The 18221-nt window shown below is 44.3% G+C and overlaps 1 protein-coding gene across 1 annotated transcript; it reads right to left on the bottom strand.

The window, feature by feature from the left end:
• Positions 1-745: 745 nt before the first annotated feature.
• LOC309702025 (sodium/hydrogen exchanger 9B2-like) lies at positions 746-11905 on the bottom strand. Its single transcript, XM_082526412.1, has 13 exons — positions 11865-11905; positions 10828-10930; positions 10511-10681; positions 5764-5906; positions 5554-5681; positions 4290-4371; positions 3507-3600; positions 3320-3426; positions 3087-3236; positions 2843-2951; positions 2516-2652; positions 1866-2040; positions 746-1745 (listed from the first exon to the last, which is right to left on the bottom strand). Exons 2-13 carry the CDS (start codon positions 10928-10930, stop codon positions 1657-1659), a joined length of 1488 nt encoding a protein of 495 aa, XP_082382538.1. The 5' UTR covers positions 11865-11905; the 3' UTR covers positions 746-1656.
• Positions 11906-18221: the final 6316 nt, after the last annotated feature.

Here is an 18221-nt window from a genome sequence, read left to right as displayed (position 1 = left end):
ATTAGGGTTAGGCCCATTTACACAGTTAAAATAAAACTCCAGCTCTAGATGAGTTGCTTGAAACTTGGTGGTTGTTAAAAGGCTCATTCCACATCCATTAAATTTCAGTGTGTTCAGGCAGCAGCTGGTGGACAAGGATTTGAGTAAGAAACTAAAGTACATGTCATGTTTTTCATATTTAGGGCCAACTTGATACCAATCATGGGACTATCATTAGTTTTTCAGTAGAAAATCCAAAACACACATCCAGCTGAGAGGAAAAGCATCAGGAGATCTTACCTTCACAATCACCAACGTAATCTTAGGTGGAATCACTTGGATCAGTTGAACCACAGAGTGAAGGAGAAATGGTAAACGCTCAACAGACTCACTGGCCAGACACAAAGTGTGACAATCAAACACATCAGATCAAGCATGGATCCATGGTGCAGGCTGGTACTGTAGATAACTGTGCCCTAAGAATCATGACACACTGACATCTGTGGTGAATGTGGCCATGTGAGCTCATAATCAGTTCAGATACGTGTGTCATAGCTTCGTCATGTCATCCCAGCAGAACCTAAAACCTTAGTTATATTACGTTTACCAATTAAGACTGAATTGTGTGGGACTAGCTGCCATAACTTAAGTAAATAGCATGTAGTCTTGATGCATACAAAAGAGAAACCTTTTTTAATATTCTAACTTTATTGATAAATGATTATTGAGCTTTGAATTAAAGCTCAATAGGACATCACACAATTACAGCTGATCAATAGGACATCACACAATTACAGCATGCTTAATGATTACACGATTACTGATACAAGCTTCCAGGCTGGCAGCCGTGCGTGTAATGAAGTGTGTCTCAAAGATAAACATTCAGATTATTTTGTATGAATATTATCTAAGAATATATTAATATATCTTTGAAAATGTCATTAGACAATAGATTACCCACCCAGTTAAGATTAGTCACTTGCACATTTGAAGCTGTTTAATGAAGCTATCTGTTACTGCCATTAATTACTTAATCTGTATCCAATATTCGCTTTTGTAAATAACCATGTTTTAAGCACACAAAACAGTAAAAATGAACATTTTAGCTTCTTATAACCAAACCTGACACCAGAAAGAATGTGATGTCAGTTTAAAGACCTGACCTCCAGCATCAAGTCTGCCTTTGTTACTCCACCATAGCTAAACTCCAACACATCAGATTAGCATGCTAGCTAAACTATCTGCCAGTCCCCATATGATGAATGACCTCAGCTGTACTTCACTTATGCAACAGACAAACAGAAGAAAATAAAAAATGAAGTAAGAAAATGAAACCTGGTGTGGCAAATACGCTTTATGTTAACACTAGCTAGCCAGAAATTAATTCATAATATAGATTCTGTCACTGCTAATGAGCTGATAACATAATCTTAGTGTAATGTAAAATTAATCATTGCACTTTACCAAAATGCATAAATATCAATATAGTACACTACACAAACATTTGCACATTTACAGTTTCTAACCTGAGCATATGAGAAAATAGAAGATATTGACAGCCAGTATATATAAATGAACTGCAGCTAAATTCTGTTTATGATTTACATAATGTGTGGACATATATATATATATATTGTATATACAGTTTTGTATAGTCAGTTTTTCCACTCAGATGCTTCATAGCTTGCTCTCGAGAGTCCCGTTGTCTTTTTCTTGAACAACCCCGTTGCGGTAAGATGGTGTAGCTCCACCTTCCGTCTCTTCTGCTGAGGTCGGGATTTTTAGAAAGGGGAAGAAAAGACATATGTTGTTTACATATGACTACATCTGACACTGTTCAGTGATGTAAGCCACTACACAGTGTGCAGATGTCTATGCCTGCTGACCTTTGACCTGCCGGGCCAGGAGACGTGGTCCTGCCAGTCCGATACCCAGTGCACCAACTGGAGCTGTGGTCAAGATGGCTAACACCGCTAATGTTAGCACGTCCAAACCAAACTTAATTAAGGCCTCGTCCCCTTCCTCCCTCGCCATGTCCAATGCCTTGGAGCCAATGGCAGCCTAGCACATACAGACATAAATAACTGCTCAGGAGAAGTGCAGATTAACAATGAAGGAGTTTATCGTTAAGATCACAGAGGTGGTTTTAAGGGAAACAACGGTACTTTTTTAGTTCTTAGTCATCTAGATCTAAAGGCCTTTAGATCATAACTAATGGCGAACTAGAACTTCTTTGCGTGGTTATTGTAGTAATTTAGGTTTTCGAAGTCAGTAAAGAGAATTCAGGAGCCATGTAGGTAGCTAATCAACACCATTACAATCTAATGATTTCAGTGGTTACAAAGAAAAATCTATATGATATCTTAGTAGCTGTTTTGACCACCAGTGGCATTTTAGGAGTGTTTAGAGGCTTTATGCAGAAGTTTCCGGATAAGTCTGAGGTGCTTCTAGTTCTGGTTTAATAAAGTCGGGCACACTATTCTTGAAAAATGAATATCTTCTAGCAGTCTAATATCAGGATTACACACTCACAGACCTGCACAGTAGCTTTAGGCAGCCAGGCCACAGAAATGAAGAGCTTCTCTTTTAAGTTGAATCCTCCGTAATGAACCAACAGGAAGGTGACAAGTAGACGGATCACCAGACCAATAAGAATGCAGGCCATACCCAGACCTAAGGGCATAGACACAACAACAAAGAGGAAACCAGTATCTTAAATTTCCTCAAGCAGTGAAATGTTTTGCTCTGCAGGTTAAAGCTCTTTGATTACTGGGCCCACTGGGCTCCTAGTAACTGAGAACAAAATCTAGACACAAATGGAGCAAAGTCTAACTGAAATATACTGGTAGCATAATGTTCTTACCCACAGTACTTGGGCTGAGTGCTTTAATCGTGATCTCAGCTCCAATCAGACCGAAGAGAAGTGGCTGAAATACATCCCATGACCGACCCACCATTTCTGCTACTGGTGCCTGATTGTGAAGTTAGAGATACCTGGATTAACCACATTCCATGGTGCCAGCCATTAAAAGACAGGTTGGTTTAGGGTAAACATGACAAAATCCAAGGGGCAGGATGCAGGTTAAAGTGATCCTGATATATGATACCTTTTCAGTCTTCCAGCCCAGTGCAGCCAGGAAAGCCAGCACCAGTGTACAGAGACCTCCAGCTCCAGCAAAACCTATAACATGACTGAAGAAGACTGAAAATGTGGACAGACCCAGCAACATGAGGGTCCTCCTCAATACCAGATCCTCCTGCGATCAGACAGAAGATATTAAAGACACATTTTATGAACAATTAAAAAAGGAAAAATCTTATTAATAAAAAAATGTCAGACCTGGTCATTGCTGGGGAAGCAGTACAAGAACATGCCCAGGATCATACCAGCTACGATGCCTCCCACCACCTCCAGCAGACCCTTCAGTATGTTCATCCATGTAGAACCTGCAGGACAAACACAACGAGACCATGTAGACTAGAAAAGAACGAACTGAACAGCACAGGACAGAAACATTTTGTCTGACCTGTAGAGAAGGCGATTCCCAAACAAGTAGAGAATCCTGTTATGGCGAGAATATCATCAAAGCTTCCAGCAGCCATCAGGAGGGTGGGGATTCCCTGAAGAACAACACACAGTGACATTAAAGATTCATATTAGAGCAGAAGACTTGATCTTTCTTGACTCCCATGGAAGCTCTTGGGTTTGAGGAGCTTTACTGGAGGAGCCCTAGATCTTTTTGGTGATGCTTTCCCTTCCTTTAAATAGACTTGAAGTGATTAAACGCTTTGAGAAATAGCTGAAGGGATTCTAGTGGTGTATTATAGGTATTGGGGTTGTTGTGAAAACCAATAAGGTGTACAACGCTTTTAGAAGAGTATTGCTACTTAATCAGTATCCTATCAAAGTTTCAAGTGTTGCTTAAGCTGGCTTTAGTGACTTTGTATGAGGTATTAAGGACCACTGTGGGTCTCCTAGAGGTCACTGTGGGTTCTTGTAAAGGGGGTAGAGCATGATTAGGAAGCTTAGCAATCACTGAGAATGTGTTGATGGAGCTCGAGGATCTCTAGAGGCCCCTATATTGATTTTATTAATGGTGTCAATTGTTATGTAATATTTACAGTCCTGCAGGTGGTTCTGCTGTTATTTTTATTTTATACTTGCTCTGCATAAGCCTACACAGATGATGTGTCATGTCTATAGATTCATCTCAGGCTCATCTGTTTTTCCACCCATACGCTGCCCCTTGTGGCAGGATGAACCTTTCATCAGTCAAATGTAGTGATGATAGTAACGGGTGATAATTTACCTTCTCCACTCCATATCCTTCTCTCTGCAGAAGCAGCATTGAAGGAACAACAACTGCTGGAGAAACGGCAGCCAGTACAAAACTGCACAAACACAAATATCACAGGCACAATGAGTGTCGCTTTACTTACTTTGAATCTAGTCATACAGAAAGAAATGGCTCTGTGTGTGTGTCTAGGGATGGGTATCGTTTAGGTTTTATCCGATACCGGTGCCAAACCGGTACTTTTGAAACAGTGCTGGTGCTTAAACGGTGCTCAAACCGGTGCTTAAATAATAGAGAACACAAAATTCAAAAACCTCTCATGTTCAGCTGTTTTTTTTGTAAAAAGATAACAATGTTAGCCTTTTCTGCAGCTATAGTGCATATATGGTATCACTCTTGGCTGGAAGCAGTGCTTAAACAATGGAATAAATACAAACTTTATCCAAAAACTTCTCATGTTTAGCGGTTTTCCACTTTTTCTTTGGTCATTTTAGCCTTTTTGGCCAGGGTGAAGGGAGTATCTGCCATCAAACAAGAAGACAGCCGCATGTAGCTATGATGATGTTTGCTAGTTCACCTTACATGCATTAATGTAATAACGTGGTTAGCCTACTCAACGTAAATTACACACGAACAACATGAAGCTACTCACACAAAGAAGAACGGATGCTGCTGCATCATCATCCTCATCATTTGTGCTACACTGGCAGGGCTAGGGGCCAGGACTCTCCTGTTTGTGTTTTTGGGGGATGTTGCTAACTCCGGGTCCAATAACAGGCACCATACCCACAGTAGATGTGCTCGGTGTGAGGTCTCACAGCAAGCTATCAAATACGGCGCATTTCTCGGCTTTTAAAAAAAAACCGCTATGCATCGCCAGGTGTTTCATCGGATTTGAGGTGTTACCTCCTTTGACAGTATCACAGTATCAGCTTAAAGCACTTGTTGCAGGCTGCTGAGTTTGTATATTTTGCTGTGAAGTACAGCCAGACTTTTGACCGCTTCGCCTTGGGCATTTTTAATCTGTAGCTCTGCTCTAAAAGAACCTACGTACCTGGGCCCGCCCACTATCCTCGGAAACGTAAAATGATTGGCTAGAATTCAAAGTGTATCACAGGTCAGGAAAAAAAAGCACCGAAATGTGCGCTGCTTTTCGGTCTGGTTACTACCGTTTATGTCAGAACCGGTGCCATCATGGCACCGGATACCGGTACCCATCCCTATGTGTGTGTGTGTGTGTGTGTGTGTGTGTGTGTGTGTGTGTGTGTGTGCACTTTACCCCAGTATGAAACCCCAAACCCATGGCAGACCCAGCAGGAAGTGAGAAACCACAGCAACAATGCAGGCTTCCACCATACAGGGTCCAACTGCAACACGTACGCACACTGCTTTCAGTCGACTTAAAGCCTGCATGCAAACACAGAGTTAAGAGACTGCATTTGATTTTGTGTGCAACTTAACTTAGACTGATATTTAAATGTACACGTACCTCAGGGTTGAGGCCCAGACCAGCCCTGGTCAGGATGATGGACAAGGCGATGTTCCTCAGAGCTGCAGACCAGTGAGTGTCGATGAAGATGGCGTCCGTTATGTAAGGAACATTACGCAATAGCAGACCTGCCAGCAGCATACCTACACGCACGCACACACATACACAGGTTTTTACATGGTTGCCACACCTGTAAGTACCCCAGCTAACATAATCTGTGCTAGCAAAATACAATGATTCAACATGCATCTGAAATTACAATTAAATTCTTTTTATCTACAAATGCTTCCTGGAAAATACAGTATGTTATAATAAAGGGGTAACAATTCGTGTTTTACTGGAATTAAAAAAATAATTACAGTAATTTTAAGTAGTGTATCAATATTTAAGTAATTTACACTATGCTGTACTTTTAGAGATGCAGGCTTTATTATTAAGGGGATTCGCTTTGCCTTTTTGATTTCTTATTATGTTGGTGTGTATCACTATTCAAATGGCCAAGATAAAATTTCAGATAAAACACACAGAGAATCAATTTAATTCCAGGGGAATTACAGCCATATGCTGTATTATAAAGTTCTACCTAATCACTGTCTTATTAAATCATCATCAAATGGACCTACGTCTCCTCAAAGCAGTGATTGGTCCAGTGTTTCCACCTTTGCATTTTTGCTTACTTCTAATGTCACCATTTTCTCTTCTAATTGACTCAAGGAGAATGGATGAACTCCAAGAGAGAGCACAAACCACCCTCTACTGTTTATGCTGCATATTGCAGCACATCACAGACACACAAGCATAGCTGCTGGGAAGATCTACATCAGAGGCTCTTAACACAGATTTTATAAACTAGAGCTGGGCGATAAACGATAACGATATGTATTGTGAAATAACTTTTCCCGATAGAAAAATGAAACTATTGCGATAGACCTCATCTCTCTCTCTCTTCCTCTCTTATAAAAAATGAATAGCCAATTCAAATTAAGCAGCGCAGAGCCGAACCAATCACAGCCGCAGCGTCACGTCACCTAACTTGTTACGTACAGCTCAAGTGCCAAGCCGCACATGTGTATTTGTTTGGAAAGCAGCCAGCGGCCGGGTAATGGAGGAAATGAGTGTGCCGACTAGAGATGGACCGATCCGATATTACGTATCGGTATCGGTCCGATACTGACCTAAATTACTGGATCGGATATCGGAGAAAAATAAAAAATGTAATCCGATCCATTAAATATCACGAAAGCACCTCACAAAACTTGCAACACGCGTAACTCACCTCAGAACGTTAGCACATCGGAGCAGTATGCATCACGTGATAGAGCGGCTGTGGCATGCGGGACCTGGTCTGGATAGCATGTGGAGCTTCGCTAGCAACCCGGCATTTCATCTCCGACAAAGTTATCCCCGAGAGAAGTAAAGCAAGTGTGTAAGTCCATCTCTGAATGTTTGTAAAGCATTCCTCCTCCAGCTTATCCAGGGGAACACCAAGGCGTTCCCAGGCCAGCCGAGATATATAATCTCTCCAGCGTGTCCTGGGTCTGCCCCAGGGCCTCCTCCCAGTGGGACATGCCTGGAACACCTCACCCAGGAGGCGCCCAGGGGGCATCCTTGTCAGATGCCCGAACCACCTCAGCTGGCTCCTTTCGATGTGGAGCAGCAGCTGCTCTACTCTGAGCCCCTCCCGCAGGTGGCCGAACTTCTCACCCTATCTCTAAGGGAGAGGCCAGCCACCCTTCGGAGGAAGCTCATTTCTGCCGCTTTTATCCGCGATCTCGTTCTTTCGGTCACTACCCACAGCTCGTGGCCATAGGTGAGGGTAGGGACGTAGATCGACCGGTAAATTGAGAGCTTCGCTTTTACACTCAGCTCCCTCTTCACCACAACGGACCGGTGCAGCGTCCGCATTACTGCAGCTGCAACCCCAATCCGTCTGTCGATCTCCGGCTCCCTTCTCCCATCACTCACGAACAAGATCCCGAGATACTTGAACTCCTCTACTTGGGGCAGGAACTCATCCCCGTCCCGGAGTGGGCACTCCACCCTTTTCCGGCTGAGAACCATGGCCTCAGATTTGGAGGTGCTGATCCTCATTCCCACTGCTTCACACTCGGCTGCGAACCGTTCCAGTGCGAGCTGGAGGCCCTCACCCGATGAAGCCAACAGAACCACATCATCCGCAAATATCAGAGATGAGATTCTGAGGCCACCAAAGCGAAAGCCCTCCGCCACTTGGCTGCGCCTAGAAATCCTGTCCATAAAAATTATGAACAGAACCAGAGACAAAGGGCAGCCCTGGCGGAGCCCATCACCCACCGGGAACGAGTCCGACTTATTGCCGGCAATGCGAACCAAGCTCTTGCAACGGTTGTATAGGGATCGAATGGCCCGTAGCAATGGGCCAGACACCCCATACTCCCGCAACACCTCCCACAGGACACCCCGAGGGACACGGTCGAATGCCTTCTCCAAGTCCACAAAACACATGTAGACTGGTTGGGCAAACTCCCATGCACCCTCAAGTATCCTGGAGAGGATAAAGAGCTGGTCCAGTGTTCCGCGACCAGGACGAAAACCACATTGTTCCTCCTGTATCCGAGGTTCGACTAGCGGACGAACTCTCCTTTCCAGCACCCTGGCATAGACTTTCCCAGGGAGGCTGAGGAGTGTGATCCCCCTGTAGTTGGGACACACCCTCCGGTCCTACTTCTTAAAGATGGGGACCACCACCCCGGTCTGCCAGTCCACAGGTACTGCCCCTGAACATTGCAGAGGCGTGTCAACCAGGACAGCCCTACAACGTCCAGAGCCTTCAGGAACTCGGGGCGGACCTAATCAACACCAGGGGCTCTGCCACCAAGGAGTTGTTTAACTGTCTCAGTGACCTCGCCCCCGGAAATTGGCGGGTCATTCCCCTCATCCCCAGACTCTGCTTCCTCCTCGGAAGACGTGTCAGTGGGATTAAGGAGGTCCTCGAAGTATTCCTTCCACCGCCTGGCAATTTTCTCAGTCGACGTCAGCAGCGCTCCGCCAGCACTATACACAGTGCAGGTAGAGCACCGCTTTCCCCTCCTGAGACGCCTGATGGTTTGCCAGAATCTCTTTGAGGCAGTCCGAAAGTCTTTTTCCATGGCCTCCCACACCCGAATTTTTGCTTCAGCCACTGCCCGAGCCGCATTCCGCTTGGCCTGTCGATACCTGTCGGCTGCCTCCGGAGTCCCACAGGCTAACCAAGCCCGATAGGACTCCTTCTTCAGCCTGGTGGCTCCCTTCACCTCTGGTGTCCACCATTTGGTTCGGGGATTACCACCGCGGCAGGCACCAACCACCTTGCGGCCGCAGCTCAATGCAGCAGCTTCGGCAATGGAGACGCTGAACATGGTCCATTCGGACTCAATGTCCCCAGTCTCCCTCAGAATGCTGTTGAAGGTCTGCCGGAGGTGTGCGTTGAAGATCTCGCAGACTGGGGCCTCTGTTAGACGTTCCCAGCACACCCTCACTACGCGTTTAGGTGCACCAGGTCTGTCCAGCGTCCTCCCCCGCCACCTGATCCAACTCACCACCAGGTGGTGATCAGTTGACAGCTCAGCCCCTCTCTTTACCGGAGTGTCCAGAACATATGGTCGCAGGTCTGGTGATACGATTACAAGATTGATCATCGACCTACGGCCTAGAGCGTCCTGGTGCCACGTGCACTTATGGACACTCTTATGTTCGAACAGGGTGTTCGTTATGGCCAAATTGTGATTAGCACAGAAGTCCAATAACAAAGCACTGCTCGGGATCAGTTCAGGGAGGCCGTTCCTCCCAATCACGCCCCTCCAGGTCTCGCTGTCGTTACCCACGTGAGCATTGAAGTCTCCCAGCAGGACAACAGAGTCTCCAGGTGGAGCACCTTCTAGCCGGTATCTCTCAACCTCACGCACTAACTCAGGCTCCTTCCCCACCAGAGAGGTGACATTCCATGTCCCTATTGCCAGCCTTGGCAGCCGGGGGTCAGTCCACCAGGGCCTCCACTCCTGGCCGCCACCCGGCACACAATGCACCCGACCCCTATGGCGCCTCCTGCGGGTGGTGGGCCTGCGGGAGGATGGGCCCATGTCTCCTCTTCGGGCTGTGCCCGGCCGGGCCCCATGGACTAAGGCCCGGCCACCAGACGCTCGCCCTCGGGCACCCTCCCCGGGCCTGGATCCAGGGCGGGGCCCCGGTAACCCTATCCCGGGCAGGGTAAACTGTTCCCTCGATAATCTTTTCATAAGGGTCTTCTGAATCGCTCTTTGTCTGGTCCCTCACCCAGGACCAATGGGAGACCCTACCAGGGGGCAAAGCCCCCAGACAACATAGCCCCTGGGATCCCTGGGACACACAAACCCCTCCACCATGATAAGGTAGCGATTCAAGGAGGAGTTCTATTTTGAAACTTAAATGCTTTAGCAGCTACCTTTTGTGTAGTTTGTAATATTTGCCTTTATTTATCTGAAACTGAAGCCTCATTTTAAGTACATCTGCCCTGTTGAACTTATTATGGGAAATAAATATTTAAATCAAAACAAGCTGCTGATTATTTCACATTTTACTTGTGAGCAACGGCACATTTAAATCTTACAAATATAGTTATTTGGCTTATATCGTGATATACTGTATATCGTTATCGCCTGAAATGAAAAAAACATATCGTGATATGAAAAAATCTCATATCGCCCAGCTCTACTTGCTTAAACTATAAAAGGAATGAGTGATTGGGCTGTACCAAGCAGTGGAGGGAAGGGGGGCAGTGTGGGCAGTTGGATCATTCCCACCAGCTTCCCTCCCAGCACGGAACAGATGAAGAGGATGATGATGCCGAACAGGTTCCCTCCAGGTAAACACTCTTTTCCCGTGATGGTCCAGACGACTCCGAACAGCAGAGCAAACAAACACACTGCAAGCAGATGTGACATCCCATTAAGATTCAGTGTGACAGGACACATTTACACAGTGCTGCTGGTCAGGTAGAGTATTTAATGAAGACACATAGTTGAGGATGTTACCTTATACAAACACACAGGCATCATGAGTGTTCGTTACCTTTGGTGATGAGCAGGTTGATGATTCCCCGAGGTCGAGGACATCTGTCCTTCAGACTGATACAGGACGCGCAGCAGGAAGAGTCAGATGATGGCGTCTTCATCTGTTCATTAGATGTTTTTCAGTTTCTGATATTCATCATTCATTTGGTCACAGCAACAGATTGCTGCAGACACCAGTAGTTTGCATAGAAGACGCCAGCTTGTCTGAACTATTGCCAAATGTAGAACATTTGTCTTTCAAGAAAAACGTTTTCATTTTTGCTGCAACCTACAACTTGCAACTTATTTCACCTAGAGACAGCTAGCAACCACTGACCAGCTGTTTGGGAAATATACATTTTTTCATTTCCATTTTTATACCGGCCTTTCTCTCGGTCAGCGCAGTGACCTACTGAGTCTTCAGCAATAAGTTAAACAGTGTCTGCCAGCAAACTCCAGCAACCAGATGGTGAATTTTCATTTTTCCCTAGCAACGGACTGTTTCTAGGACATCGCCAACCAGTCTCTACACTTGTGTGACTGAGCACTTACAGGACACAACGCCTAAACCACAAACTTTATTATCATTAATATTCATGAGAACTTTAAACCCTCAACTACAACCAGGTTGCTGAGGTTTCATTAGAGTGAGGTTGCATTCGATCCATCTGTAGTTGCTAAAAGAGCACAGATTCAGTAACTATAAGGTGTTACCCTTCAAATTAAGTGTCTTATATGAATTTTGTCCTTGGAATTCTTATGTTCTAACATTTGGAAAGGAAAATTCCCAATAAATGGGTAGAAACTGCCTTAATAACAACAATTCTTGGTCTTTTTTTTTTTTTCGTTGTATGCATGCTGGTCTCCTTCACTCTGACTCCAAAGTGTTTTACACATATTTTCACATGTAGAGCCCACTGCCCAGAGGTTAGCTGCAGTTCTCATCTGTCCACCTACATTCAGTCTAAACCTTAAAAATTACAGAGCCCCAACACTTGCATATGGTTTCTATAAATAGACGGCCTTTCTCAGAGCTCAGAGGTGAATCACACTCACCGTGGTCGTGTCGTCCGGCTCCTCCGGCTCCTCCGCCTTCCTCCGGGGCAGGACGGTGATCTCTCTGTCCTCTTGACCAGCCTGAACTTTACTCCCTACCTTTACCAGAAACGTGCATGTGTACAAAAGTGAGAGAGAGAGAGAGAGAGAGAGAGATAGAATGGGTTTAAAGACATGGGCTGTAGGGTTTTGTCCTTTGTCCTCTTCAGCCAAACCTCTTGAAGCAGGTGAATTTCAATGGTTGGCGAATTACTAAGGCCCTAGAAGTTACTCTGTTTGCTCTTTATGTTTTGCTCAATACTTCCTAGATTTTCTTTAAAAGTTGGCAAAAGACTGCTGATGCAGGACTTTGTTCGTGTTCAGAGATCTTTTTAAAAATAGTAATAATTTTATTATAACATTTAAGTGATGAGATGAACAGAAAGAAATAGGAAAACCAAAAAAAAAAAGTAAAGAGAAATAAAACTGGTATGGAAGAACCACCAAAAACAGAGAGCACTGTAAAATAATTGAAAGCTGATTTCAAAAAGACAATCAAAGGCAGTAAAAGATCATAAAGGATTCAATCACAGCAAAACACCAATACTTCTGTGAGCCTTATCTCCTCAGGCTGGTCATTTCAAAGCTGGAAAGCCCTGATGGAAAAATTTATGGTCACCCTTTAGATATATAACAAGCCTCATCTTTGGAGGATCAGAAGGTGCCAACAAGCTCATAACATATGGGGTCAACTCTCTTCTGTATTACATCTTAAAAATCCATGCATTATTTAAACCACTTATCCAGTTTAGGCTTCCTGCAACATATATATCACCTATAAACCAAATACCACAAAGTTACTTTCGCAGTTTTTGAGTAAAGTCATGCTTTAAAAGTCTGACTAGTACAAGGCCAGCCACCTCATTCCTGCAGGTTAGTACAACGTCTGCAGAGGCACCAAACTGCTGTGAACCAAGTACATTAATTGGACTCGTGCTGCAAAAACTTGTCAGTGATTATTTTTTTCATTACTATATCGTATGACTACCAAGGTCAAAAACCTTTATTGAATATTGTGACGTAGTTGTGTGGTGTAATCTCTGATTGGGTCATGTGATGGCTTCCTTACTGACATACCTCCTAAAAGTCAGATAACGCAGCCAAGAAACTGGGGTGTGTTCATTATGGTGTGCTGGTATTGGTTGTTGTTGGTCTGCCCATTTGCCCCACTAACCTGTGGAAGGCCACACCTCCACCGTGAGACTGAGTGAGCACATGTCAAAGAGGAACGCACACCTATTCCTGTTTGTTTTCCTCCTGTTTGTCTGTTTACTAGACAAACAGTTATTGTTTTATCCCATCAGTCACTAAACGAGCAGATACACTGTCCACCTCTCACACACACATACAGATCATGAAAAATGTCAACATTCGACATTTTATGGCTCTGGACCCTCACTAATGTCTAAAGTCCGCTGGTTTCCAGTTGATGTATCCAACCTTTTATGTTTTCAGAAGAACTTTGATGATTTCTAAACACTCTGCAGCCACATGGGTGATTTACAGCTTAAATGTGACAGACAGCCATGCACGTAAAGCTGACTTTGTTTCTAAGAATAACCGAACAAGTACACGGGTGTTTAATGTTTGGTGATCCAATTTCATGAACTTAACAACTTTTTATGACCAAATAGCAGCTTATCTGTACCTCTAAATCTGTTAATTGTTTTATGATCTGTCGTTGCCATACATTGGTCCACTGTGACATGTGATAGCATTACTGCTCCGGCCTTCATTCACTTTACATGGTTAAAATGACCTTTACTGAAGCGCCAAGGGCCAACTGGAGGTGGACGGTGGAGGAGTGAAATATCAACACGCTGCATTAAAACTATGAAATATGTAAGAAATCCTGCTTTACACAAAGTGTTGTCAACCTATTGTATTTCAAGTGTCACACATTGTGTTTGTTTGTTTAGTGCATATATGGCAGACATGGTTTATGATTTACTATCAATAGTCTTAGATCCTCTGCCCTCTTTTCTTGAACAGAGGTATCCATCTGATCATCAGCCCGTCAGCATTTCAAGTTCCAGGTCAATGACTCCTTGTCATTTATTAGCTCTGCTTTGAGTCGCTGTTGGTTTTTGGCCTCTGCATTCCCATATTCATAGTTAATAGTTAAGTCTGGCTTTGAGGCTACAACAGCTCAGGCAGGTCTCTCTGGTCCTTATTCTCACTCACTTGTTTTACTGTCAGTCAGGAAACTTGTGCCAGTTATTCAGTTGTTCAACTGCTCATGAATGCAAATATTACATCAGCAAGTCACTGGTGACGACTCAAGATGACCTGCTGAAACTCAAAGAGACTTTGGTTATCAGAGTATTTCATAAACTGCTGATCTGTTGGGATTTTTCCCACACAGCCAACTCTAAGGTTTACAGAGAATCATCTGAAAACATCCAATGGTCTTCAAGTCTCTGGATGAAAATGCCTCAGTGATGTCAGAGGTCAGACTGCTTCAAGCTAACAAGAAGGCAACGCTAGATCAAAGGCATGCAGAAGAGCGCCTCTGAATGCACAGCGTGTTGAACTTTGAAGCTAACAGTCAACAGAAGTCTGCACTGGGTGCACTCCAGAGAGCTAAGAACTAAAGCTACAATTCACAGACTCATCAAAATTGGACAGTAGACGGTTGGACAAACATTTCCTGGTCTGATGAGTCTCAGTTTCTGTTGCAACATTCAGGCAGGGTCAGAGCGTGGATCCATCCTGCCTTACATCACCTGTTCAAGCTGCCAGTGGTGTGGGAGAGATTTCACAGGTACAGAACAAGCACCCTGTCAGTTTGTTATCTCAAACAGACTTTAAAGTGACCATCTCCAGTCTTGGATGACAAACTGGTCACACGTACTGGGCTAGTTTGATGGCTGGAGCAGTTGTGTTTTCTTTACCATGTCAGAGCAGAAATAGAAGGAAAGATAAAGTTGTAGGCCACGTGACTCCACGTGTGTGGTTTTAATAGGTGGATGTTTTGTGTGATGTGAACAGTCGGTGGTACCTCAGCCTGTTCCTGCTGCAGCCCAACGTCGCTCACCCGAAGGTAACGCTTGGTGGCCTCTTCATCCATCATCTGAAACAATCACGCATTTCTTCTCATATATGTGAGGAGCCACATTTAAATATTTCAAATAAGTCTGATTTCAAACTAACAAAGTCCTTAATGCTAAATGCCATTGAAGTCCAATCAGTCTATTCAAGTAAGAATAGTGAAAATGTCATGGAAATCATGAACAAAATGAGCACCCAAATAAACTTTTTAAAACGTCTTAATGGACGGTGTCAGTTTACTTTGTGTGACCATTCAGAAAATCCTCATCTAAATCCTTGTTTCATTCACCTTTTTAAAATTTTAATAAAGATGTTCCACATTTCATCTGAGAGGATATTTCAGTTCTAAAGGCTCATGGACACATTGCAGGCGGTCCAGAGACTCGCAGAGCCGCCCTGTAATCATGTAAGTAGGTGCACTTTAGTCCCACCAACACCTTTAATCACGGACACTTTTCATTGTTGTTACCAATCAAATCTGCCCGCTGCAACCCTTTCGCTCTTCTCTGCGGTTGATGAATGGACCAACAGCAGTACAAGCAAGAGTGACGCACACACTAGTCGGTCCACATACAGGCCTCCATTTGTGCACCGCCTCCATCTGACATCAGCTTTTTGCAGGCAGACAGGCTATCCCAAGACTGCGGTGGACAGTGAACGCACCACCTCTGCTTCACCAGAAATTCCACTTAATGCTGTCCTGAGATCCCTTCTCATCCAATTTAATCTCCACTCACACCTTAGCCAATGTGCTCCTAATGCCTCAATGCCTCACATGACTGTAGAGCGATCAGCGACTCATAAGAAATTCACTTCAGTGACCCACGCCTTGATTCCCACCTTGGCCCCTGTGACCCCAAATGATTCTCATGATTATAGGGTTGAACCCTCTGCAAGGTGACTCTCCAACAACGAGTAAATACCTGAGAGTCTCCACCAGCTTTTAGACCTGAACAAACCTCTTGGATGGATAAACAGTGAAACTTCTCCAAGAACCTGAAAAGAAGTCCAAACTCAAGAAGTACCCGGAGTGACTTCTTCAAAGGTTTTAATGCCAGCTGATGATTGTTATTGTCAACATGCTGATAATCCTCACTATAGATTACCAGATTTAGCAGATTAGAAAAAGCTTACACTTGGAAATCTTTCATCTTTAACGCCACCCTTACTGTAATCTCTTAATCTACTGCATGACTAATAACTGAAGCCTTCAGAAAAGCAAAGTTACATACAATGTGCAGTTTTACCTGGAAATACAGTGATGCAGGAGTAAGACATATCAGGCAAACTTTAACTTATTTCTAATAGAAATTATTTTTTTAAATAATATATATAAACAATATATGCATATATATAAATATGCAGTTTTTTCTCTTAAAAATGTGAAAATTGGCATTTCAAGTAAAATAAATAGTTGGCCTCAGTACTTGATCAACACACTGCTTCATTAATTGTGCATAAGCAAAAGTAAAACAGTATAGTCCAACTACTCTCCATTTCCACTTCAGGTCTTTTCAGCCCATCACAGAAATCTCCACGTAAACCCAAAACAAAGGACAAATGTTCCCTCCAGTCCCAGCTGACAGCTTCACTGAAACCTCACACACTTCCCATCACGTACCCATAAAAGCTGAATTATTCTCATTTTCTCAGGCTCTTACCTCGAGCTGATGAAAAGTTGTGTGACTGGAACAAAGAGCAGCAGGCGACTTAGTCATCAAGCAGCAACAAGAGACGGAGGACGCGAGTGTCTGCCGCGTGTTAACAACAGACGGTTTTAACTCTGTTGTGTTTGTCGCTGTGCAGAATGACAGACGTCACACACAGACACACACGCGTGGTAAAGCCTGGCATTATGGGAACACAGGTCGCAGTAACCCTGAGTCCTCTGTATTAATGCCAGGCTGCAGGGCAGCAGACACAAACATTATCATACACATAATAGCAGGTGTGTGTCCGTGTGTGCGCACATGCAGCATTTACACTGGACGCCTGACGTTAACACGCCGCGCGCAGGTGCTGAGGTGACGGCCAGCTTTGACCTTTTTGTAGAAACTGAAATGTTCATGTGAGGAGTTAAATCAGAGCTGAGAGGCACGATGAAACGATGAAACCACTGCTTTGTGATCCAACAACCACACCTGTGCACGCACGCCGTATCTGAGGATTAGTGGTTTGCTTCTGCAACTAACTATTAAACCATCAGGGTATTATCTTCTTAAGAGTCAGGAAGTTGTGACGAATACTGTTTGTGATGCTCGCCAAGTGAGACAAGATGTTTGGACGTTCTACTTTGTTTTGTTTGAGATGTTTGCTTGGAGAATCAGCGGTTACCAGACTGAGGATGTGAACAACAGGACGGCAGCAGCACTCTGGACTGGGAGTAAGATGCTGCCCCAATGAGGGAGTTTAAGTATCTTGGGGTTTGTGAGCGAGGGAGAAAGGAGGAGACTGGTGGATGGATCGGTGCAGCGTCTGCAGTAATGTGGGCACTGTAACTATCTGTGGTCGAGAGAGACCTGAATGTGAATGCAAAGCTTCTGATTTACTGATCGATCTGCTCTGTCTGTGAGCTGTGGTTGCAGGTATGAGCTGCCTCTGAAGGCTGTCCACATCCACAGGAGCCTGCTGAAGTGGTTCAGGGACCTGACTATCATGCCTCGTGGATGCCTCCCAGCTGAGGTGCTTCCTTGTAAGTCAACAGTCTGGGCATCTCTGCTTAAATGCACACAGCAGTGACCCGGACCTGCAAACCTGTTCATTTAGACTGTTGTAGTGACTCCATGTAGCGCCTGCGATGTGACCAGCACCACTGCCAGCGTATTCATGACTGTGCATATTGTATTAAGTATGAATTAAACTTGTGGTCATGTCCTGGTGTTTTAAACCCGATGACAGAAACAACGGAAATGCAGGGACCTTTGTCGCTCTTGGCTCTCTGCTCTTTGTTTGCTGTGACATAGTCCACTGTGAGTGAGTCTATATGGCGTACACAAATATTTGATAAAAAAAATACTACATTTTTATATATCTGGTAGATGGGTGAATGTAGGAACACCCAGAATGTGAAAGTGAAATGATAATTGCATTTTCATTTCAGTTTGAAAACATCCATGCATGGAAACGATATTTGTGTGTTGTGATTGGTTGTGCTCTCACGGGTTTTATGGATTATTCGACTCTTCCAGGCAAAATCAAAGTACTGCCTACTTCAGTCGTAGACATTATCTATACAGTCTATAAAGCATGTAATGGAAAAAGACAACG

The sequence above is a fragment of the Aulonocara stuartgranti genome (genome assembly GCF_965226115.1).
Source record: "Aulonocara stuartgranti genome assembly, chromosome: 3".
In the NCBI taxonomy this organism is placed as follows: Eukaryota; Metazoa; Chordata; class Actinopteri; order Cichliformes; family Cichlidae; genus Aulonocara; species Aulonocara stuartgranti.
This window is presented reverse-complemented; position numbering and strand designations above follow the sequence as displayed.